This window comes from Lactuca virosa, chromosome 9, assembly GCF_052849685.1.
Source record: "Lactuca virosa cultivar CGN04683 chromosome 9, Lactuca_virosa_CGN04683_v6, whole genome shotgun sequence".
NCBI classification, from domain to species: domain Eukaryota; kingdom Viridiplantae; phylum Streptophyta; class Magnoliopsida; order Asterales; family Asteraceae; genus Lactuca; species Lactuca virosa.
Window position 1 is genome coordinate 78,155,948 of NC_136434.1, and position 24,320 is coordinate 78,180,267.

The window sequence follows — 24,320 nt, forward strand, 5'->3', positions numbered from 1 at the left end:
AGCATGAGTTCACTTTTAATTCGGATGTAAGAAAAAGCAACCAAGCAATCTATTAACTCAAATTGTGGTTAGGTTTCTCAATTTCCATATTAAGGGTCTCTATATGATAAAATAATAATGGTGTTTTTTTTTAGCCAACACTTTTGCAAATTGAGTTGAAGTGTCAATTGCAAGATCGATGATGACATCGGACATTAATTTCTTGGTCAATTTCCATTGAAAAGTACAATTTAAATCACAGTTTTTTTCCTTCTGTAAGAAGGAGAGAGGTTGGATTATTTTTCTTACTTTATTCACTTTCTTTCTATAGCAAGAAACCTTCTTATTCTCTCTATCTCATTCCCTTTAATCAATTCTTTCTCTCTATCTCCTATTCCCAATTCCAAACCTTTGTTCTTGTTTGATTCCTTATCTTTTGCCCTTTCACTGTTTTCCCAGGTTAAAGCTATTCAAACTGACACAAAATGGAATCCAAATGATTGATTTTTAGCACAAAACCTTGTGATTTAGTAGGGTTTATGCTTTACCCTTCTTAAAGTTTCATCTTTTCTATATTTTCTTGAAATTCGATTGCTTAATTTTCTCTTTCTTTGTCGTTCTTGAGTCAAATCTGTTGAACTGACAAAAACCCTTTGACAAAATGATTGGTTTTTAGTGGAAATCTTGTCAGATTCAATCTGGGTTGTTGTCTTGATATATTAGGGTTCACACTATACCCCTTGAAAAAGCTTCATCTTTTTCAAATTTTCTTGAAAATTTAAAGTAAAGTTTTAATGGCTGCTGAAGAACTGATTGAAGTCAAGTTCAGGTTACCTGATGGCAGTGATATTCCACCAAGCAAATACAATTCCACAACCACTGTCGCATATCTCAAAGAGAGAATCATTTCACAATGGCCTAAAGGTAATTTCCCTTCATCATCTCTATTACTTTACTTGCTTTCAAGATCTTGTGAAATTGATGGGTTGTTCTATGGGGATTTCTGAGTTGATTACTTAATTTGATTCTCTCGTTAATTGTTTTACATTCTTCGATTGTTTACTATCTTTTTAAACTTCGACAGAAATAGGAAATGGGCCAAAAACAGTAAACGATATGAAGCTCATAAACGCAGGAAAGATTCTGGAGAACAACAAAACGCTTGCTGAATCTCGATCTCCTGTAGGCGAAGTTCCCGGAGGTGTCATCACTATGCATGTTGTTGTTCGTCCTCCATTGTCAGACAAAAACAGCGGTAATTTGATCTTAATATCAAAGGGCAATTATGTCATTTCACTTGTTAACGCCATTGATAACCTCCTGTGTGCAGTGGGAGTTTGAACAGGATTCAAATCCTAAACTTTTGAAGTTATCATTCTCTTGAAAGTTTAAAGATTTTATATCAAATTTGTAGTTTAAAAGTTAATCAGTTTGACTATCGAAAGTCAAACTTCTACTATGATTATGGAACAAGATTTCTGAAATGTTCTTTGTGATTTTGTAACAGAAAAATCGCAAAATGCCCCTGAAAAGAGCAGTTGTTCATGCACAATCCTGTGATCAAGGTGGCAATTTGATCAAGTTTATGCCTTTGATAGATGTTCTTTTTCGCACATTTCAAGATTCAAGATGAAAGCAGATGTGGTTGTATGTTATATATATATATATATATATATATATATATATATATATATATATATATATATATATATAGAGAGAGAGAGAGAGAGAGAGAGAGAGAGAGAGAGAAACCTTTTAGATCAATTAGAAGAATGTTAAAAGAAATTGTTGTCATATCTTATGAAATTAAAAGCCTATGGCTTTCATGGATGCCTCAGTTTTCCAATAATTCTTGAATGATTGTGTCAATTGAAAAGGGACCAATATTAAATCCTATCTTTTACATCTTTTTGCACCATTTTGCTCTAATCAAACACCCATTATTGCACCATTTTGGTGTAATGAATAGTATAACAACACATGTTATAATATTCATTTAAACTTTTTGGTGTTAAACTTTCCCAAATGGTTTTTCAAGTTTGATTTTATATATTTCTAATTAATTTAATTTTATAATTGTATTAAATATAATAATTTGTACTTGTAATAATGTATTTTAATTGGTTATGATTGGTTAATAATGTAACTTGTAAAATTACCATAACCAAAAATAGATGTTGACAATTTTGTCCAATGTAACAAACAAAACCTAATTGCATCAGAGAAAATAACATAACATTACATAATAAAAGAATAAACTTTACTATACATATAAAAAACTATGAATTACATGGAGATTACAGTCAAAAAAAGGGCATATTCTGAATGTTATAAATAAAACCCATTAACAACCATTGAGAAATTTATACTATTTACACCATCATCATAATCAAGAATTCCAAGATTCATTGATTGTTATTCACAATTCACAAAAGTGCATCATTTTCACTAATTTTTCGATCTTCAATCACATTCACAGCCATTGATGAACGATTGGATCGAAGCAAATTCCTTGAAGATCTGACATTCTTGAGTGTCATCATCAGCTTCTGTCTCTCTCCTTCCACCTCAGCAAGCTGCAAACTTAACTCTGAATATCTTTCATGCATTTCCTTCAATTCATTTTCAACATTCACATACTTCCCTTTAATTTCCAACATATCTTTAATCAATTCATTTATATCCCGAAAACTCTTCAACACTGCCTCCTCATCACTATGTTGTTTAAGGAAAGAACTGTCACAATATCACACCAAATTACCCAAAACCCATGTTAGTTTTTAGTCAAAAACTTTGACTTTTTGACTTTGACTTTGACTTTGACTTTTACCTTTGGAATTGGATGCTTGATTTCTTCTTTGTTCTAAGTGCTTCTGCAAGCTCGATTTCTAAAGCAAGCACCCGTTGTAATGCATTCCCGTTTCCCGGGAATTCGATAAAATTAGGGTATATGCTTCCTAACTCTTCATTGGCCTTAAATAATAAAATAATCATAAGAAAAGAAAAAAGATTTCTTTTTTTTTTTTACATTTTAATGGTAAAATCAAAAATGCATACCTTTTGTAGTTGTGAAAGTTCCTTTTGTAAATCTTGAAATCCCGGATCATAATTAGTCAATGGAAGAATCGAATTATCGTTTTTCATTTTTTCCAACTGAAAATTTTATAGACAAAATGTAAGAAAACTTATATAATGACTTAATGATCAAGAGTTTAATAAAATATACCTCTTCATCTAGTTGTTCCATGCAAGATCTTAAATGTTGAGCTCTGAATTGATCATTAACAACCATTAATTGCTTTGAATCATTCGACAATGAATTCTCTTCATCTTCACCATGAATGCTTCTCTGTTTGATTAATATTCAATAAATAAAAACTAAATTTAACAAAATAAAGTTTTTATGAGTTTTATTTATTAACTTTTTTTTACCTGTTTGGATTCACCATTTACACCCGTATGACCATTTTCGTCTTTTTGGGAAATCTGCTCTTTCATCAAAGAAACTTCAACTGAAATTCTAGACTTTTCCTCTTCACTTTCTTGTAATAAAGCAACAAGCTTTTCTTTTTCTTCTTTGCAACATTCAAGGCTCAAGATAGCACATTCAAGTTCAGCTTGTATCCGATCATGATCAGGTTTATCAGAAATTACAGATTCGACCTCAGCTTCCAATTCTTCAATTCTTTTCAACTGTAAAGCTTCAGACTTCTTCCTGCTCTCAATTTCATCAAGGGCATCTTGTAATTTAAACAACATTTCTTCACCATGTCTTTTGGAAACAGAAAGCTGTTGTTTTAATTCTTGAAGTTTTGCTTGATGTTGTTCTTTTATAAATGCCATTCTTAATGATTCTGTAGGCCCTTCAGGTTCTTTTTTCTCACTTTTTTCTTTCATCTCCTTTAAATATACAGACAAATTCTTGAATTCTTCTGTTTTCAGAATCTGTTCAGAAAGCTTGTGTGTAAGTTCATTACATTTATTCTGAATCATGATCAATTCATCATTCTGTTCATCCAACTTTGCTTTCAAAACCACCAACAGAATCTCAGATTCTTCTCTCATAAAGAACACATCATCTGTAGACTCCACCACCTTTTTATTTTCCAAAAATGTAATCTTTTTCTTGATAGCATCTAACTCTGATCTTAGGGATTCATTTTCTGCAATATAAAAAGCCTCACTTTCAACAATTTGATCCAATCTTTCTTTTGCATCAAGAAGCTCTGTTTCAAGCTCATGCTTCGCTTCCATCAAACTAGCCTCGAGCATTTTCACCTTTATGTTATTTGATTTTGAAATTTCTTCATTATGAGCAATAGATTCCTGCAACTCTAATCTACAAGATTCAAGTTTAGTTGCTAGATTTTTTGTCTCTTTAATGTAATGAGCTTCATTTTCCATACTATTGCTGAATCTTGCTTCTGTATCTTGAAGTTTCATTTGAAGTTCATGAATCTGTCCAATCTCTGACTCAGATTTGACCAACATGTCTTTCAATTGACTTATCTCAAGAGCATGCTCATTATTGGCTTCTGAAATTTCAGCATTTTGAGCAATAGAAGCCTCTAATTCCAATCGAACAGATTCTAGGGTTCTTGACAATTTCTCATTTTCTTTGATATAATGAGCTTCATTTTCCAAACAATTGTTCAATCTTGCCTCTGTATCATGAAGTTTCATTTGAAGTTCCCCGATTTCCACCTCAGATTTGACCAAATTGTCTTTCAGTTGACTTATCTCAAGAACATGATCCTTATTAGCTTCTGAAACTCCTGCATTTTGAAGAATTGAAGCCTCCAATTTCAATCTACAAGATTCAAGATCTTTTTCCAAATTGTTGTTCTCTTTGATGTAACTAGCTTCATTTTCCAAACATTCATTCAATCTTGCCTCTGTATCATGAAGCTTGATTTGAAGTTCACGATTCTGTTCGATTTCCACCTCAGATTTGACCAGAATGCCCTTCAGTTGACCTATCTCAAGAGCATACTTGTTATTGGCTTCTGAGATTTCAGCATTGTGAGCAATTGAATCCTTCAATTCCAAATGAAGAGATTCAAGAGTTGTTGACAACTTCTCGTTTTCTGTGATATAAGAAGCTTCACTTTCAACAACTTCATTCAATCTTGCTTCCATTTCATGAAGCTTCACTTGAAGTTGTTTCAATTGCTCATTATTTACCTCCATTAGACTAATCTCAAGCATTCTTTTTGATTCTGAAATTTCATTATTGTTAGCAATAGAAGCCTTAAGTTCCAATCTAAGAGACTTAAGGGTTCTTGACAACAACTCATTTTCTTCAACATGTTCATTCAATCTTGCTTCTGCATCATGAAGTTTCACTTGAAGTTCCTTCAATTGCTCAACCTCTTTCTCAAGAATTCCAACTTTATCCTCCCATTGTTTGATTGAATTGTTTGATTCCAATCTAAGAGATTCAATTGTTGTCAACAACTTTTCGTTTTCTTTGATATATCGAGCTTCACTTGTGATCAAATCATTCAACTTTGCCTCTTCATCAAGATTCTTTTTGACAAGCTCCTCGATCTTACTTTCATATTGAGATTTAACAAAAGTAAGTTTTAGATCTTCACATATCATGCTTTTATGCATCTGAGTTTCATGTTGTTCAAGAAGTTGAACAACTCTTGAGTTTTCTGATTCTTGATCTGATGAAAGTTTCCTAACATGGTCAACCTCTGATCTTTGACTTTCAAGTTCCAAGGTCAGACATGAAACAATACCCTCTAGTTTCCCTTTTATGTCCTTTTCAACCCCCAATTCATCATTCACAAATCTCAAGCTTTCTTTCATCCTATTAATCTCCAAAACAAAATCTTGATTTTCTTGCTTCAACTCAGAAAGAATCAACTTACTCTTTTCAAATTCTTCAACTATTGCTTCCAATCCTTTGACTTGGTCAACAAAGTTTCTATCTTCTGATGACATTCTTTCCACCTCAAGTTCCAAAGACAAGAGGTACTTTAAAATCACTTCACTGTTCTCCAAATGTCTTTCACCTGATTCCAAACTGTTTTTCAATTTGTTTGAAACCGATTCCAGTTGGAATTGAACCTTTTCCAAAGATTCATTCGGGTTGCCTAATTTCATCACCATTTCATGCAAACCATTCTTGAATCTCCTCTTCACATCATCAACTTCTGATCTTGCCATATCTTTTTCCTTCTCAAGATTATGAACTTGAGATCTGAAAGCTTCTAATTCTTCCTTCACGGATGACAAATCTTTTTGAAGCTTCTGATTATCAAAAACTTGTACTTTTAAAAGACTTTCAACCTCAAGTTTTTCAGCAGAAACAACTTCATGTTTGCTTTTATAAACTCTATACTCCATAACCAACGCTTCACATTCAGTAATCTTTTCCATGAGCAAAAAGTTTTCCCTTGAAACATTTCCTAAATCCGTTTCCAACATTTGATTTTGCAATTGCAAATCATTACACTTTGAAAGATAATACGCATTCTGTGCATTCACAGCATGAACATCTTCAATGGCAGTTTGCAATCTCATGAACAAAACATCCCTTGATTCATTCGAAACCTCCAACTCATGTCCCAATTCTTGTAATTTCTCTTTTGTTTTTCTTATATGACAAACTGCTTCCATTAATGTTTCCGAAAGTGCCCCTGAGTACATATCTAAGTACAAATTTGTAGAGCACATTTCACCAAGCTCTTCTTCCACTTTCTTGTATATATTTTCTTGCAAGCTTAAAGATTTTTTCAGGTCACCGGAAAGCACATCACCACCACCTGAAAGATTCTTACTCCGGTGATCATCATCAACTAAATCTTCATGCCCTTGAGATGAATCTGAGAAAGCTTCTTTAATCACAGTCTGATTGGTTTCAAACATGGACAAAACTTGAAAAGACAACATGTCAAGATCTTTTTGGAGTTGACTCACTGCAATTGAGTAATTCAATCGAGCCCTTTTCAGAGCTGATTCTGAAGTTGTAGCTCTTTTTTGTAACTCCTTATTAATGGAACTCAATTCACGTCTTTCTTCATCAAATCTTAACATCTGATCATTGATAGAGTAAGCACATGTTGAGTGTTCGTTTTTTAGGCTTTGAAACTCTCCAAGAATCTTTTTTTGGTTTTCTTCAAGATCTTGCACAAGTGCTTCATAGTAACACTCCATTTGTTCCATCTTTCTAACAAGACTTTCACTTTCAGCTTTTGCTATCTTCAACTCGTTTAAAAGTTCCAAATTTTGCCCTTCTGTTGAGTCAATTGTTGATGTAGACCCCAGTTCTTGAAGGGGTAGAATTGGTATTTTCTCTAATTTCATTTCTTTCAACTGTTGTAGATCGTTTTTGAACCTTGAACATTCTGATTTAAGATCTGTAACCTCTTTCATTAATTCTTGACTTGAAGCAACTTCAATAGCTAGTTCTTGTTGCAAATTTTGTGTTTCTTTACACATTTCATTTGCATGATTCTGTAAAGTGTTTACTTCCATTTTGAGCTCGGAAATCGATGACTCAGCAACCTCCAAGCTACCTCTGAGCCTTTGATTCTCTTCATAAGCAATTGCCAATTCATCAGATCCGTTTCTTTTTTCTGACTTAGTAACCCTGTTCTTGATGCTATCAACTTCATGAGTGATTGATGGATCATACTTGTAGTTTTCTGATGTGTTTGATGAGTCATCACATGTAACTTGAGAATCTGAATATTCTTCATGTATTCCTGTTTCATTTACAAGGTCTTTAGAATGTGGTCTCACTTGTCTTTGTGTCTTTACCTATTGAAAGCAAAAGGAAATGATTCAGGGAACATGAAGGATTGTAGGAGTAACAATCAAGGGTAAAATTGTAAAAAGTAAAAGTATATTATGCTGATCTAAACTCTAACCTTGTTAAGTTGATCATCAAGTATCAGTGAATCTGAAGATGGTGATTTGGCAGCACTTGATTCGCTCTCTCTTTGCAGCCCTTTATCCCTTTGCTGCTCAAATTCTCTGCATTAAAGTAACAAATCATTTAATAATTAATACCAATAATAAGTACTTATTAGTAAAGAAATCTAAATCTAATCTTGCATTTCATCTTTTCAAAAAGTTATACCTGAAACCAGTTTTAGCTGTTAGTAGCTGAACTGTAACCTGAAACCAAAAGATTTATGTCAATTGTGAAATGATAAACAAGATTTTATCTGAACTCTGAAGAAGTTGTTGATTCAAGATTCAAGAAAAGTGAATTGTGAATTCAATAGTGTATAAGAATTTAGGGTTTCTTACATGCAAAATGGTTCCAAGATCAGATCCATGAAGTGGGAGATTGATAACAGATGGTTGTGATGCATCAGCATAATCAGCAAGGTTGATTGTAGCCTCACCCAAGATGCTAGATCTTGAAGTACCCTGAAATTAATTATATGTAATATTCAATAATCAAAAATCAATTATTCTTGCAATTATACAAAAGCAAAAAAAGGAAACCTACCATTCCCACAACAAGTTTGTAGAGCTTATCATCATATTGTTTGCTCTTAGAATCGATTAAAAGCCTTGTAGTTTCATAAATAGGATCTGCCCATTTGCAACTCCCATTTTTTACATTTGCTTTGCTTGTTTTTGCAATTGCTTTTCCAGTTTCAGTAGGAATAAAAGATATAAATAGCTTCTCCCATCCACTTTGTGGAATCTAAAACATAACCATTAACATTTTAAGTGAAAAGGGTCAATTATATATTGAAGAAATTGGATTAAAAATGGAAATGAATAAAACTTACTTGTGTAGCATGAAATTGGAGCCGAAAAACAACTTTGACTTTAGCCTTCTCAACTTTCCATTTGGTAACTCTTGACATTATTTGATAATCAATGTATCAAGACCTATAATAATAATAATAATTTAGGGATTCAAGAATCAAATGGAAAACTTGTATAGGAATCTAGAAATTTGTGTGCTTTAGAAGTTATACTTTTCACATTAGTGGTGGTACCTTAGGAAGGGACCCATGGACCATGGTGGTTTTCAATGTCATGGAGTTATAAAACGAAAAGGTAATTAATAATAAAGGTGAAAAGATCTTAAAGATGATTAATCATGTTCTGATGCTCAAACATGTCTTAGGCTAAATTGATGTCCAAAAAGAAAAAGTAAAATGTTACAAAAAGCAGTAAGTACGTAATGTGGTAAAACCCTGATTGAGATTCGGCTTTTGAATCTACTTTCGATTAAACTCGATTCTACTATGAGAAAACAAAAAATTCCCCCGGTAGGTCAAGATTTGTGATGCATAAAACCCAGATCTTTGAATAATTCAACAATTGCAGACAACCCACATTGACTTTCTTCGTGATCCGACAAAAAATGAGCTGAAAACCAGAGTGTATGCTTACCTTCTTCAAGTTAATGATGAAATCGAGTCTGATCCGGAAACCCCAAGTAGTATGAACACGAACTGAATCGAGCAAAAGGGAATAGAAAAAGAGTATTTAAAAAAATCAAAAGGAAGAAATCAAAAATGCCCCAACATGTGCATTCAAAGTAGAAGATATTCAAAGGGGGAAACCCCTTTTTCATGGAACAGTTACAGGAAATGTAGAAAATGGGAAGAACAGTGTGAAACCCACTTCCGTAATTTAATGAGAAATAAGTAAAAAACAAAACATCATGTCGTCTTCATGGTTTAAACATTTACATCAAATTTAGAAACCCACTTCTGGAAATTACTGAAAAGTACCAAAAATTGAAAGAAAGAGAACACTAGAGATGAAACATCACAGTCGATGTATACTTACAGAAATCAAAGAAGGTATTGAATAGATAGATATGAGCATTATGTTACCTAACAATGCGGGATCTGAGATGTGGAACTTGCAATGGAAGCAAAATTAGGGAATCTGACAAAGATAGTGCGATGGGAAGCGTGAAAAACCAGTAAAATTCAAATGGGTATTTGATTTTTTGAATCAATTCGCAATCAAAATGAGGAAAAAGATGTCAAACATCACAGGCAAAGAGAGAGAAAGAGAGAGAGGGCGTTACACTGTTCAAAAGGTTGAAACTTGAAATTATAACTTTATTTTTATATAAAGTGAAAAATAAAAACAATTGGCATCCCGCCAAAGCTTGTGATTGTTCCGAATTAATTACTCAACCATGTTCTTGTGGTTTACTTGTGTTTGTGTTCATGTTTTTGTTAGATGAAATTTCTTTTTTCTTTTTTTTTCATAACAAAAAAGATCTATTGAAGTAAAGATACCATATTTGCTCATATTTCTTGTGATCACGTGATTTAAAGAGATTTCTTTTCTTTTAGATTGCAAATCCATTTCTTTACCGGAAATCTAGAAAAGTAACTCAATTTTAAAAATAAGGTTGCTAAAAATAAGATTTTGATAATCATCAAATTAACTTTCATAAATCAGTGGATAGAAAATATCTAATATTGTGAATTTGTAATAAATCTACCTATCTATTGATTAACGTTTGCATTGATCCCTAGTCGTACTTCTCTACCCCTCTTCGAGTCGGTCTCCCTTTCTCTCTTTGTCTTTCCCTCCTTCGACTTTCATGACCTGAAACAAAGACAACCTTCCTTCCCTAGAAAAATCATATGGCATTACCAACATAAAAAGCTTATGCATGTATTGTTCTTGATCTTGATCATCTCAAATACAATGCTTGGTGTCAAGTATTTGAAACTCACTATATCAGATTTGGTTTGTTTAATCGCATTGACGCCTCATGTGATGACCCTAACGCGAATTGTGAGAACCCAGATGGAAGAAGATCGATTCTATTATTAAGCTTTGATCTACATGATAATTTCCTAATCCCTGCTCCAAATGATCCTCAAACATAATGTGATCGCCCGTGAAGTTTTGGATCAACATGGAAACGTTGTTTTGTGACAACAAAGATGGGAAATCATTCAAATCGACAATGAACTCTACTAACATTGGTGATTCCTCCATCACTACTTATTGTATCGACATCAAGACGATCATAGACCTCATCGATAACATTGATGCAATAGTACCCAAGAAAAACATCATCGCCTACATGAGTATCGGGTTATCATCTAAATATGACTACATTACAAGCTATATCCGATATCGCACCCTAATCCCAACCTTTTTGGAAGCACGTTTCATGCTTATTCGTGAAGAACAACAAATAGGTATATTTGGATCCAACATCCTTAAGAACCCTTGTCATTTCATACGTTCTTAATACATAGACTTCTAGTTGTGGCCAACGCCATGGCACTTGAGTCTCAAATCATGGAAACCCAACAAACGCTACCTCCTTGGACTTGATTGCCCTCCGAATCATCTAATCTAGTCATGACACTTCCACAATTTCTAATACCATGCCACTTGATGATTATGGAGATAATATGTGGTACATGGACATTAGGGCTATCTCTTACCTTCATGAAAATCCATATATTCTCAAGTCTCTTAGTGATACTTATACTATTAATTTTTTCTTAGTTGGGAACAAGTCCTCAATACATGTTATTGTTAGGTTGTGATGATTTTACACACACGTAGCAACGGAAGCAAAAACATAAACATAACTCTTCATCATCATAATTCACCATTGGATCTTGTTCTATAAAACTTTTAGCAACAACATAAGGGTCAAATATACATTTCTTGTGGAGAGTATGAACTGATTCCTTCATTCTCTTGGATGAGTTAGACCCCAAATAAGAACCCCTTTAATGTAGTCGTACCAAATATGAATAATCCAAGCAATAAGACAACACCTTACATCATTTAATATTTGCCAAAAAAATCGAGAAACCTTAAGAGACAAGGGTTGCTGAAAGCTCACAAAACCGAGAGGGAGAGAGGAGAGTTTAAGAGATATAATCTTTATAGGAGAGTGGAGTTGGTTTCTTATAATGATCGGTCTCCTCCTTCTTAGGTGTTTATCCTCTTGTTTTGTATTATAAGATATAACTATCTCTTTAGATAAGAGATAATGACTAACATTCAAATCAAGGATATTTACACTAAACCCCTTTAGCTTAATTAGTTCCAAATTAACTCACCATAACTTTGGTGTGTTAACAAACTAATCTCTTATCTTTCTATTTTGTCATTTTATGCTTAAATCACATCTTGTGTGTAACCAAAAAGGACTCTGCTAATTATAGAAAGTCACTAACTTGTTGTGACAATAGGCATATCTCCAACAGTCTCCCATTTGCACATGTCATAACAACTATATAGTTATACCTTCCTTAGCCTAGCAAGGTGTACATCATCCAAGACTACAAATGTACTCATAACCTGTAAGTATTAACAATCCTTAGTAAGTAATTAAATATTCCTTTGTACTTAAGATATCCAAATGAACATAAGACATTAAAGTATGACAATCAAATATTCAAGATTATGTTTCCCAATAGAGATTTGTGATGACCAAAAACGGACTACAATACTGATTTATTATCAACTTAGTGTAGTTGCAATGAAATCGAGAATGAATTACGAAATCAGAGTAAAGTATGAATGATGAACACAAGATCTAAATAATATTTGTTTGGCTCAATAAGCTTTCAATAAGTACAGAGTGTTTTAGACAATTACAGCAAAAGTTCTTATCCAACTCTAGTACATCTCCCTATTTATAGGAAGCATGAAAGCGAACAAAAAATACAAGGGACTAGACACAGTAAGTTTCGAAACATAACATGCCCTTGTAATAAAGTTACAAACTATCGAAACTAATAATGACATTCGACACCTCACAACTAAATTCGACATCTACATTCTCCCCCTTTGTGAGCAGTGACGAATTGGGGCATTAAAATATCCGCAGCTTGATGGATAACCCTTCGGATCTCAGCATACCAATTGACAATCTTCTGAATCTCAGCTTTCTCCTTTTCATTATTCTTGGCACAACTATTCATCCGGACCATGAGATTTGTGTAATGAGGTGTTGTATACCTTTCGACATCACGCACTTGAAACAGGAATTTGGAGTTATTTCCCTTCTTGTTTTTACTAACAAAAACAATTCCTAGTGGTTTCAAGGTAATTTCACCATCTTCGGAATTTCTCAAACTAGCCTTACTCAAAAGCATAGTTTGTGGAACTGCAATCTATTTGTCCAAAGACTTAGCCAGTTCAACATCAGTTAAGGGTAAAGTTCCATAATATCCATCAATAAAAATCTTCAAGTGAGCAAAACCATTCAGAAAACCTTCTTTACTTGTCGCTTGTAGTTTCGATACATCCACATTCTTCATGATCATTGCCACTACTAAAAAATCATGTAAATTCATCAAAGGAAAATCTGCAACCGAGAAGTCGAATGTTATGTTGTTTGCTCGGACTGCATGATATCGATAATTCTGTAACATACCCTCGAATAAAACATCTTTGGATATGCCAAGAACTCGAACTATCTTGACTAATGACCATACTTCCTCCTCCTTCTTTCCAAGTACAGCATGAAAACGAAACTTCAAGCGTTTGTATTCAACTTTATCCTTGTACTTGTCTGCAAGTTCGAACTGTTCATCTAAGAACATCATTCTATTCACTGGAAAGTCTAACTGATTCATGTTAGTGCTCACAGTGTCAAAACTTTTCTTTAGAATCTTCTCAAAATCATGCATCTCCCCTGAAACAGCCAAAGCTTCGAGATACTCGTAATGATAAAGCTTTGTAGGATCTCCTTTGTTAAGACCAGGAGGGTCATTTGCACGTTGTCGAAGAATACTTTGAACATGTTTCCGTTTCTCCATTTCTGCTTCATAAGCAACTTTCTTTTCTTCTTTCGAAGGCTCAACTATAACACCTTTCCCTTTGCCTTTATCTACTTCAGTCGGCTTGGGTTTCGAAGATCCTGTTTCTCCACCAGCAGATCCAATGACTATACCCTTTGTAATTGGCCTTGTTATTGTTGTTGATGATGTAACAGTCGAAGTTTTTCGTAAGGATGTTGGAATTGAAGTAGTTAACACTTTTCCAACCACCTTTCCATCTTCATCGTTTTTCCCGGAACCACTTCCTCATGTACCAACTTTTGTACCAATGCCAACACCACCCTTTTCTCCCCCTTGCACCCCTGTGACAACAGGCGGGGCATTCGTTGACATGAAATTGGCAAACTTCGCAAGTGGAGCCAATTCGTCGTGAATTGTTGAATCTAACAAGCAAAATTTTTCATTGAAAAATTCAGGAGAAATGGACGAAGACTTCGAAGACTCAGACTTTGACATGAGATCCTTCAATTCGCCCAACAACTTGTCAACATTTTCAAATCCCTTAGCTTCTTCTTCGACCAGTTTATCAACCTTCGGAACTAGAGTTGTATACCATTCCACAACTTTTGTTACCGCATCAGGAAGTATATCTACCTTATTGTGAAGAGTAGAATAATTGTGATCCAAGGCTGCAACCTCTTTCGCCATATCATCTCTTAACTCTCGAAGCTTTAAATTGACATTCTCACGAACCGTCTTGACTTCTTGAACATAAAGAACATGTCTTTGCTTTGCAACCACCTTCAATTCTTTAAGTTAACCGTTGAATGAATCAGATTGAGCTTTAAACCTTGACTCAATATCCCTATTCATCTGATCGAGTTTCTGCTGAATCTGATGCTCCTGAGCATTCAACATCACATCTACTTCAATGCCTGACACCGACTGATTACCCCCTGCATTTGCTTGGAATTGGAGTAATGAATTGAGCTTTTTGTTCAGGATCTTAAACTGTTTGCCTAACATTAACATGTGATCTGGGATATTTTCTTCCTCATAATCAAACTCAATTGCAGCAAATGACCCCATAAACTCACCATCATCTGTTTCATCATCCTGAACGTTTTTTGGTGTTTCGGTGGATTGAGATGGGAATAAAGAAATAATGGGTTGTTGCATAATGGTTTCGAAAGTAGGGGAATGTGTGGTTGTAGGTAATGTGGTAGGAGTAGGAATATGAAATGGAGGTAAAGAGACTGTAGGATCAACACTAGAAGTTTCGAAAGTATAGGAGACAATAATAGAAGAATTACCTTGGGCTTCATTAGTCGATACTCCATCACCCTTGTTGACATTTGCATCCGTATCATATATGTTTGCAGTGATGCCTGAAGTTCGAACCTTCTTATGAAATGATTCGATTGTCGAGACCTCAGGTGGTATGACAATTGTCTGCTCAGGAGTAGAAATCTTTGGTTGTTCACCTGGATTAATGATTGTGTCCACTATAGAAGTTTTCACATTGCCATCAGGATTTCCAGTCTCCTCGAGATTCGACTTAACTGGAGAATCCCTCACAGGTGAAGAATTGCCCGTCTGATCATTTCTCAATGGAGATTCAGGTACAACTTCATCATCCATTGAGTCTTCATGCAAAACCAACTTTCTTCTGTTTCTTCTGTTTCTTCGAAATATGTTTGGCCATGTCTTCAGTACGCCTTTTCTTTGAAGCCGGAGACACCGGTGTTGGTATTTCACGAATCATAACCCCTTTACTATTGAGTTGAGGCTTGCGAATAAAAGATGGAGAAAAGCTTGATGATCGTTCAGGAGAATGCGTGATCTATAAGCCATTTTCTTCAATCGCTTTAATACACCTGTCTGAGTAGGTATCACCTCCTTCGAATATTGAGCAGTTTCTTTAACAACAACTTTAGTAATTTTCTTTGAAGACTTTTCACCTTTGTCAATTTTCTTTGGAGACTTAACCACCTTTTCAACTTTTTCAGGACTAGCTTTCGAAGGACTAGCCTGATCCTTCTTCCTCGATCCTCTACGTTTCTTCTAAGAACTGTCATTAGACTTTTCTAATAACTTCCCAGTCTCAACTGATGGATTAACAGTCTTCAAATATTCGACCAAAACTGGATTGGTTGGGTCGACTTTTTGAAGCATCGCATCAGGAATACGAGCCACGGTAGGAAAAACATCGACGTCATCTTCTACAGTCTTGGGATAATGATATGTTGCGAATTCAGCTGTTTCTTTGTCTTCGAGAACCATAATCCCTTCTTTCTCATATACAAACTGTAATATTAAGCTCCAGTATCGAGCACAAGAAACCCCATCTACAACATTCGTGTTTCCAATACTCTTGACAAACTCATCCCAGAGTTGAGTTGCATAATCTACCTGCAAATCATAGTAGATTCCTGCCACCATAACATACACCTCCAATCGAGCTTTAACTAACCCCACAGTTCTTCCAGTCAAGCAACGAAGATAAATGCCAAATAAGAAATTCCACATACAAGGCAAACTGGACTTATTGAATTCACTAATTTTTGTAAGAATATGTTGATAACCATGTCATTGAAATATGGATGACTTGAGCATTCGTTACCTTATAAAAAGGTTCAGAATTGGGGATATTCAAAATTTAAGCAAATATTTTCTTGGATAATCAAAATTTCTCGTCATTCACCAACTGAAACGTCACGATCTTCATTGTCTTACTGTAAGTTGCAGTAGAACCAGCAATAGATAACCAGGAAAGTGGTACGGAGAAGGAATTGAACATAGCAGTTGACAACATAGAATTTTTTAGAGCAACAATTAGCATCTGTAAACCCTCTGGATAAGCATCAACATCGCCAAGAACTTGATAGTTAGTGCGTTGAATCTTCATGATTGGTTGGGATGAAACATCTTCAGTGGTTTGAGATTGATTAGCCGTCATTGTTAGGTTTTAGAAGATCTTGAAGAATTTTCAGAGAGAAAAGAACATAAATCGTTTGAGAAGATTAAGTGTGCGTAAAATTAGAATAGAATCCCCAATTCCCTTTTTATACGTACACCATTTTTGAATTCCAAACGGTTTGCGCATTAAATGATAAGCCATGTGTCTCCTGAAAAAGCGGACCTAGTGCCATAAAGATAGCCACATCTGATAAAGTGATTATCACTTTTCCTTGAAACCCGTGCAGTAACTATAACATCACATCCATCAGTTTGTTCAATAGTACCAATAGGATAAGAACCGTAAGAAATCTTCGGAATGGAGGTTGGGCTCTTTCACTTTTGGGTTTAAAAGCGAAGTCATATGCTAGACATTCGAAATCGTCAACCTAAGTTAGTATTACTCAGAACCTCAAGGATTTCGTGAGTGCAATGTGTGCCAAAGAAAAAGATAAGAAGCAAAATAAGAAATTTTTGGTTTTGTGATGTCAAAAATATTTCGACACAAATGCAATCAGATCCCAGGCAAATATCGCTTCGTTATTCATCAAGAAATATTACTAACTTCTTGAGTGGTGTCCCGTGAATTACAATCGAATACTTATAGAGAAGAATCGAAGGGAATTTTTTTATATGGCTTCATGGGTTGGCTTGAAATTTCGTTACATATCACATCTAAACATAAGAGTGATACATTGTAAACGAAATTACTTGTTTGACCAGTGTAGTCAGGGACAAGTATGACTTGGAAAAATATTTGAAGTAACGAAGAATCAGATAGATACTCACACTGAAATCATATTCCACAAAACAAAAGTATGTCTGGATCTTGTTTGGTAAAAATGTCGTGGGTTTCGAACATTTTAGCAAGACCACACAAAAAGAAAGAATATGATTTGGAGTATTTGAAAAATGGTATTGAAACAAAAGTTTCGTTAAAATCTGGAACAAAGTTCCCCGTCAATTCCTTCAAAATGTTTCGAAAATATGGGTTTCACCTTCTTCACAGTCTCATGAATTGGGATCATTAACACAGAGTTTTGATATGTCTAAATCCTAATTGGTTTATACCAGAAATGTCTTGGACATATGTCATTTGTATGTGATCGTGAAAGAACTTTAGGATGAAAAAGATTTAGGCTTAAGAATCGAAAGTACTTCTGCTATGAATTGACCAAGCAGTTAACTTTTAACTCATATGAGAAGAGTAAGGTAGCTCTGAGAAATGTGAATACAGCCTATTTGGGAAGGAATTTTCATGATGAAAAGTCCATTAAGGCTTTCGAAAACACATTGAGTCATGGAGGCTTGGGTCGACATGCTGCAGCATGCTTCTAGGGACATTCTAACTAGGACAAAGTTTCGAAAATATACCTTTCCCTCAAGCAGCCAACATGAACCAACCAAAAATCTTTGCTAAAAGCTACACAATAAACGATTAACAAAACACAAAAATATTTTTGGATTTTTGATTTTTGAAAGAAAATAACAAAAATAACGAAAAATCTTTTTGGTATTTTTTATTTTTGAAAAAGAAAGACAAAAATGAAAATCTTTTTGTTGTTTTTGATTTTTGACGAAAAATAGCAAGTAAAAAAAATATACCTGACTAGCAAAAATTTGAAAAGTAACACAAGTAACGGAGATTTTTGTCAAACCATTGTGCAAGATGTCGAAAGCGAAGCATGTCGAAGCGTTGACTATGAACAGTAACCGCTGAATCATGAACAATAACCGCTGAATCGACATCTTTCCTCCACTTTGGCTTGTCATTCTAACGAAGTCTGTTCATGAACTGAATTCACATCCATCATTCCTAAGCCATTGAGAATTCTCACGAAAGATTTTTCATCTAAGGGTTTTGTAAAGATATCAGCAAGTTGATCAGTGGTCTTTACAAAATGAACTTTTATATTTCCATCTTCAACGTGATCTTTTTAGAAAATGGTAACGAAGAGCAATGTGTTTAGTTTTCGAATGTTGCACAGGGTTATGGCAGATGCGAATGGCACTTTGTGAGTCACAATACAATGGAATTTTCTTCATGTTGATTGCATAATCACGCAGTTGACTTTGTATCCATATGATTTGTGAAGTGCAAGCTGCAACAACAACATATTATGCTTCTGCTGTGGAAATCGAAACACAGGTTTGCTTTTTCGATTGCCAGCTCACTAACTTTCCATCCAATAGTTTACATCCGCCACTTGTGCTTTTGCGATCAAGCTTACAACCTCCCAAATCAGCATCTGAGAATGCTTGTATGAAAAAGCCTGACTTCGAAGGATACCACAGTCCTAACGAAGTTGTTTCTTTGAGATAGCGAAATATATTCTTGACTGCAGTTAGATGAGGTTCCCTGGGATTCGATTGGTACCTAGCACAATTGCAAACAGAAAACATAATATCAGGTCGACTTGCCGTGAAGTAAAGTAACGAACCTATCATGCTTCGCTACAATGTGAGATCAACAGCTGGTTTATCCAACGATGGACTAATCCTTGTTCCAACAGCCATTGGTACTCTCAACTTTGTGCTATTCGTCATTCCGAACTTTTCAAGCAGATTTCTTGTATACTTCTCTTGGTTGATAAATATTCCTTCTCTGCTTTAATGAATATTTAATCCCAGAAAATTGTTTATCTTCCTCATCATGCTCATCTCAAATTGACTTTTCATTAGATTTTCGAATTCTCTTGACAAAGCAGGGTCAGTAGAGCCAAAAATAATATCATCGACATAAATTTGAACAAGCATGAGATGATTTCAAACTTTATTTCGAAAGAGAGTGGGATCAACTGATCCTTGTTTAAATATCGATTGCTTTAATAAATTGGTAAGAGTTGCATACCAGACTCTCTGTGCTTGTTTTAACCCATAAACAACTTTATCCAAAATATAACAATGATTAGGGAATTCTTCGTTAATAAAATGTAACGCCCGTGTTTCTAGGCTAGGCATTAATATTGACATAATGGTCTAGGTTAACCTTTGTAACTCATTTGAAAGAAATGAAAGGGAATTATGTGAATATTATGTGTTTTATGTTTAATTATTAGGGTTTAATTAATTAAGAATAAAAATGAGCGTCAAAAATAAATATTAGATAAAGCCGATATCTATTAAGAAACTTGTAGTGGGCGTGACAAAGATTACGGATATATAAAGAATGCCGAAATCCAAGGTAACGGGGGTAAACACTTACCTCTAGTAGAATTTTCCTATAATGATAGTTTCCACTCGAACATCTAGATGGCACCTTATCACGCTTTGTATGGGGAAAAGTGTTGAATGTCGTCATGTTGGCTGGAAGCTGAGGAAAAGCAGTTTATGGGACTTGAAATAGTCCATCAGACTGCTGAAAAGTTGAAAGTGATTAGGGAAAGGATGTTAGCTGCTCAAAAGAGCTATGCTGACAAGAAAAGACAACCGATATCATTCGAAGTTGGAGATTCGGTTTTACTTAAAGTCTCGTCGTGGAAAGGGACTTATAAGATTTGGTAGAAGGGGAAAGTTGAGTCCAAGGTTTATTGGACCATTTAAAGTTCTTCTGAGAATCGGGAATCAAGCTTACAAGCTAGAAAATCCGGAAGAACTAGAGGGTATTCATAACACCTTTCGTGTGTGTTATTTAAGAAAATTTACGGGAGATGTGCCCGACATAATTCCCATTTCTAAATTAAGGTTGGATGAAAACAAGAGGTTGATTAAAGAACCTGAGGCAATCGTTGACCGTAAGACTAGGAAGTTGTGATATAAAAATGGTCGATTTAGTGCTTGTGCGTTGGAAACATACGAATGGGCCCAATCTCACCTGGGAAACGGAGAGTGACATGAGGAGTCGCTACCCGTATTTGTTTGCTGATGTGTGATTCCGGAGACGGAATCATTCTAAAGGGGAGAGAGTTGTAACGCCCGTGTTTCTAGGCTAGGCATTAATATTGACATAATGGTCTAGGTTAACCTTTGTAACTCATTTGGAAGAAATGAAAGGGAATTATGTGAATATTATGTGTTTTATGCTTAATTATTAGGGTTTAATTAATTAAGAATAAAAATGAGCGTCAAAAATAAATATTAGATAAAGCCGATATCTATTAAGAAACTTGTAGTGGGCGTGACAAGGATTACGAATATATAAAGAATGCCGAAATCCGAGTTATAACGAAGAAGTTATGACCTGTCGAAGTTTCGCGACAAAACCGGCACGGGGCCGAATGTCGTAAAAAGTGAGTTTTCGATAAACTACTTTTTGGCCTTAGTGATCTAAACGAAACTCGTAGATTTCGTTAAACCGAGAGTAAGTATAAAAAGAACGCCCAAATCTGACTTCGTATGAGGAAGTTATGATTTTTCGAAGTTTCAGCTTAGAAGTAGATAGCTAAAAACTCGAATTTTAGATCGAGTGATTTTTAGCCAACACGATCTAAACGAGAATCGAAGTTCTCGTGATTAGTAGCACAACGGTAAAAAGTCTGACGAAAACGGACGTCGGATGAAGAAGTTATGAATTTTTAACGGATTTCCTGTCCCGGTCTGTTAAAAATAATAATATAAAAATGAAATTCAAAATTAGCCGACGAAATCTAAACGAAAGTTGTAGAGCGTAATTTTACCTACGCGTGCATATAAAGAACGTAAAAACGGAGCTCGTATGCGAAAGTTATGGATTTTAGAAGTTTTGGCGCGAAAATCGAGGAATAATGCCAAAACCGGGAATTTTCGCACACGTGGACTTCGGCCACGTGTCTTCGCCTCGCATGTGCCATCTGTCCGGAATGTTGCTGAGTCATCCGACGCGTGCCCTCTTTTCCTTGTGTCCGAACCCTCGCAGAAGCCACGAGCTTCCCTCATCGGACCCGGACTTCGATCCAATCAGATCATGCCAGCGAGGGCCTCGCATGCGCAGCCACGTGCGAGCCTATGTCCTGCGAGCTTCGGATCTTTGCCACCTGGAGGCTTCTCAGCCGTCCGATCAGAAGCTTCCCCTTATAAATAGAGGGTTGCGAGACTTCCCGGGTAATTTTGGGATTTTGCCCTTTTTCACCCCTAAACTCATATTTTTAGCATTTTGACCTCCCCGATACCCCGAGATCATTTCCAACGCCCGGAACACGTCCCGGAGTGCCCGAAGGCCCGGAAAAATTTATCTTTTCGGTTTCGAAGCCCGACCCTCGCAGAGCCCGGTTTCTCAATAAAACTCCCGGTTTTATTAGAAACGATCGTTTTAGGAAACGAATTGCTGCCCGATTTTCATTAAATCAAGTGAGTGTATAGTCACTTTCACCTTACACATAGATATGAAGTATTTACCTTAAAATACGTGCTATGTATAAATATATTAATTGTTTATTTGAGGTGACTGTTGAATTGATGTTTTATACAAGTTTTAAACTGTATATATATTTTTATCTACAAATATGTTGGGTAAAACATGGGTAGATGAATTAGATGATGTGTGATGAAATAAAAGTGATGAGAGGTATCGATGTTTAAGATGATCTAGTCATCTAGCAGAGTATAGACAACGGCCACAGACTATTTTAGATAGCCCAGTGGAACGTTAGTAGACTTGTAATCGGTACGTATGTTTGAACTATATGTTCATTAGGTGTTTTTGAACTATGTGTTCATCCATTAGTTCTTCCTTTTGACACTATTACGTGTCGGGGTACGGGAGCGTACGGGAGTACTTTATCAGTATTTTCCCTATACTTTTATTTGGAAGAGATTTGGAGTCTTTGTTCTTTTATGAAGTGATCGGACGAGCTTCATGAATTAGTGATATAGATCATGAGTTAAATAGTGGGTGTGTGATAAAAGATGAGTTGGATAGATGAGATGATCAGTGATATAGATCTTGAGTTGAGAGTGAGTGGTGAAATATGGGAAAAGCTTTTACCCAAATGTTGGCGTGAATGGTGCAATATGAGAAAAGCCCTTACCCAACGTTGACCCCCGTCATTCAGCAGAGTAGGGATGACAACCATGGACTGTTTTAGACGGTCTGCAGAACACTAGCAGGCTCGCAACCTGTAGGTGTTAATGGACTTGAGTGTTCATTCGCTGTACTCTTAAACCCCCGTCATTCAGCAGAGTATGGATGACAACCATGGACTGTTTTGATGGTCTGTGGAACACTAGCAGGCTCGTAACCTGTAGGTGTTAATGGACTTAAGTGTTCATTCGTTGTACTCTATTCCCCTCATGAGTGCCTTTAGGGCATGTAAGGCTAGGGAAACCCCTTAAGTATGTTCATCAGCTGTATGGAAAACCCATTGACATGTATTGCGGGGAAAACTCCCGTGGGAAATATCGTCGATAAATAAGAGCTATGGACTTAGTATAAGGAAAACCCATTGACATGTATTGCGGGGGGGGGGGGGGGACTCCCGTGGGAAATACCGTCGATGAATAAGAGCTATGGACTAGCACATGGCGATGATGTGACTCCGTGCCTATTTGACATAAATTTTTGAAGGAAAGCAATGTTGTCACCTTGTTGGTTGTTTTATGTTAGGATGTCTTGTTTGACATAACTTGCTGAGGGAAAGCAATGTTGTCACCCCGATGTTTGCTTTATTTGACATAACTTGCTAAGGAACCCCCAAAGCAATGTTGTCACCCTTAGTGATAATCCTTAGGCTAGGTCCCTTGTGATAGTTGTTTTAGGGACGTAAAGTGAGGATAATGGGAATGGGTAATTAGGGTTATTTTTGGTTGGTGAAATTAATAAATTTATTATTGACTGAGAACTTAATAAGTTTATTATTTATTGTGGGTTGAAAACCCTATATGCTCACCAGGCTCCCAAGTCTGACCCACTCAGTTTATTTGTATCACAGGTATCGATACGAAGTTGCTTTACACTGAGAGATTAAAAGAGAAGTAGATCACTAGTGTAAATGAATGTAAGTTTTATTTATGCTTATGTTTTTGTATTGACAATGACATCCCAATGGTTTAAGTGAATAAAATTCATTTCTTCGGAAATGATTTGATAACATAGTTATCATGTTTATCTGGGAACAAATTCCGCAACACTTTTAATCAAATGATTACTCTGAAATTATTTTAAAAGCATAAATTAAATTGGTCTTTTCTGGCCGTGAAATTGGGGATGTCACAGTTGGTATCAGAGCATTAGTTTAAGCGAACTAAGAAATTGTTGGATTTCTAGACTTAAACTTAGAATGCTAAGTGATGATTGTGAGTTGAGTGTGTCTATTATATTTTAGGTAGTACACCTAAATTGACACGAGCACTAGTTTATTTTAGGAAGGATGCCTAAAATGCTTTTATGTGCTAAATGTTTTGTGTTATAGCTATAATGATGCTATTATTTGTTCGTATCTATGGTCTGTTGCCGACCAGATCTGGAAACCTTATGTATGTGTAGGATTCTAAGCGTATGGTTACGAGATTAGAACTAACATGTAAACGTTTCGAAGTGATAAGGATATTTATACGTTTATCGTAAATAAAGTTTTCATATCTTAAATTCTCGCCTGGTACACCGAACGTCTGCTTGGGTGTACAAAACGTTATGATAAAGACTCGTAGAGAATTGAATAGATGGAGGAAATGAAAAGCTTATGATAATGAATGATACCTATCAAAAGATATCATAAGAGTGGTATCTTGCCTTTAGAATATGTCTAATAAAATAAC

General features: G+C 35.4%; 2 protein-coding genes across 4 annotated transcripts; one reads left to right on the forward strand and one right to left on the reverse strand.

The window, feature by feature from the left end:
• The first annotated feature begins 281 nt into the window (after positions 1 to 281).
• Positions 282 to 1,875, forward strand: LOC145135844 (membrane-anchored ubiquitin-fold protein 3-like). Its single transcript, XM_079070047.1, has 3 exons — positions 282 to 903; positions 1,064 to 1,234; positions 1,487 to 1,875. The coding sequence occupies exons 1-3, from the start codon at positions 774 to 776 to the stop codon at positions 1,537 to 1,539; spliced, it is 354 nt and encodes a 117-aa protein (XP_078926173.1). The 5' UTR covers positions 282 to 773; the 3' UTR covers positions 1,540 to 1,875.
• Positions 1,876 to 2,222: 347 nt separating this feature from the next.
• Positions 2,223 to 10,023, reverse strand: LOC145139767 (sporulation-specific protein). 3 transcript variants are annotated; one of them, XM_079073475.1, is made up of 12 exons: positions 9,804 to 10,023; positions 9,355 to 9,416; positions 8,742 to 8,844; positions 8,453 to 8,653; positions 8,248 to 8,370; positions 8,075 to 8,112; positions 7,863 to 7,968; positions 3,412 to 7,752; positions 3,206 to 3,328; positions 3,037 to 3,132; positions 2,810 to 2,952; positions 2,223 to 2,715 (listed from the first exon to the last, which is right to left on the reverse strand). In XM_079073475.1, exons 3-12 carry the CDS (start codon positions 8,817 to 8,819, stop codon positions 2,406 to 2,408), a joined length of 5,559 nt encoding a protein of 1,852 aa, XP_078929601.1. In that variant the 5' UTR covers positions 8,820 to 8,844; positions 9,355 to 9,416; positions 9,804 to 10,023; the 3' UTR covers positions 2,223 to 2,405. The 3 variants fall into 3 exon arrangements, with proteins under 3 accessions (XP_078929601.1, XP_078929602.1, XP_078929600.1); XM_079073476.1 differs by lacking the exon at positions 9,355 to 9,416; XM_079073474.1 differs by lacking the exon at positions 9,804 to 10,023 and having other exon boundaries at positions 9,355 to 9,778.
• Between the last annotated feature and the right edge of the window lie 14,297 nt (positions 10,024 to 24,320).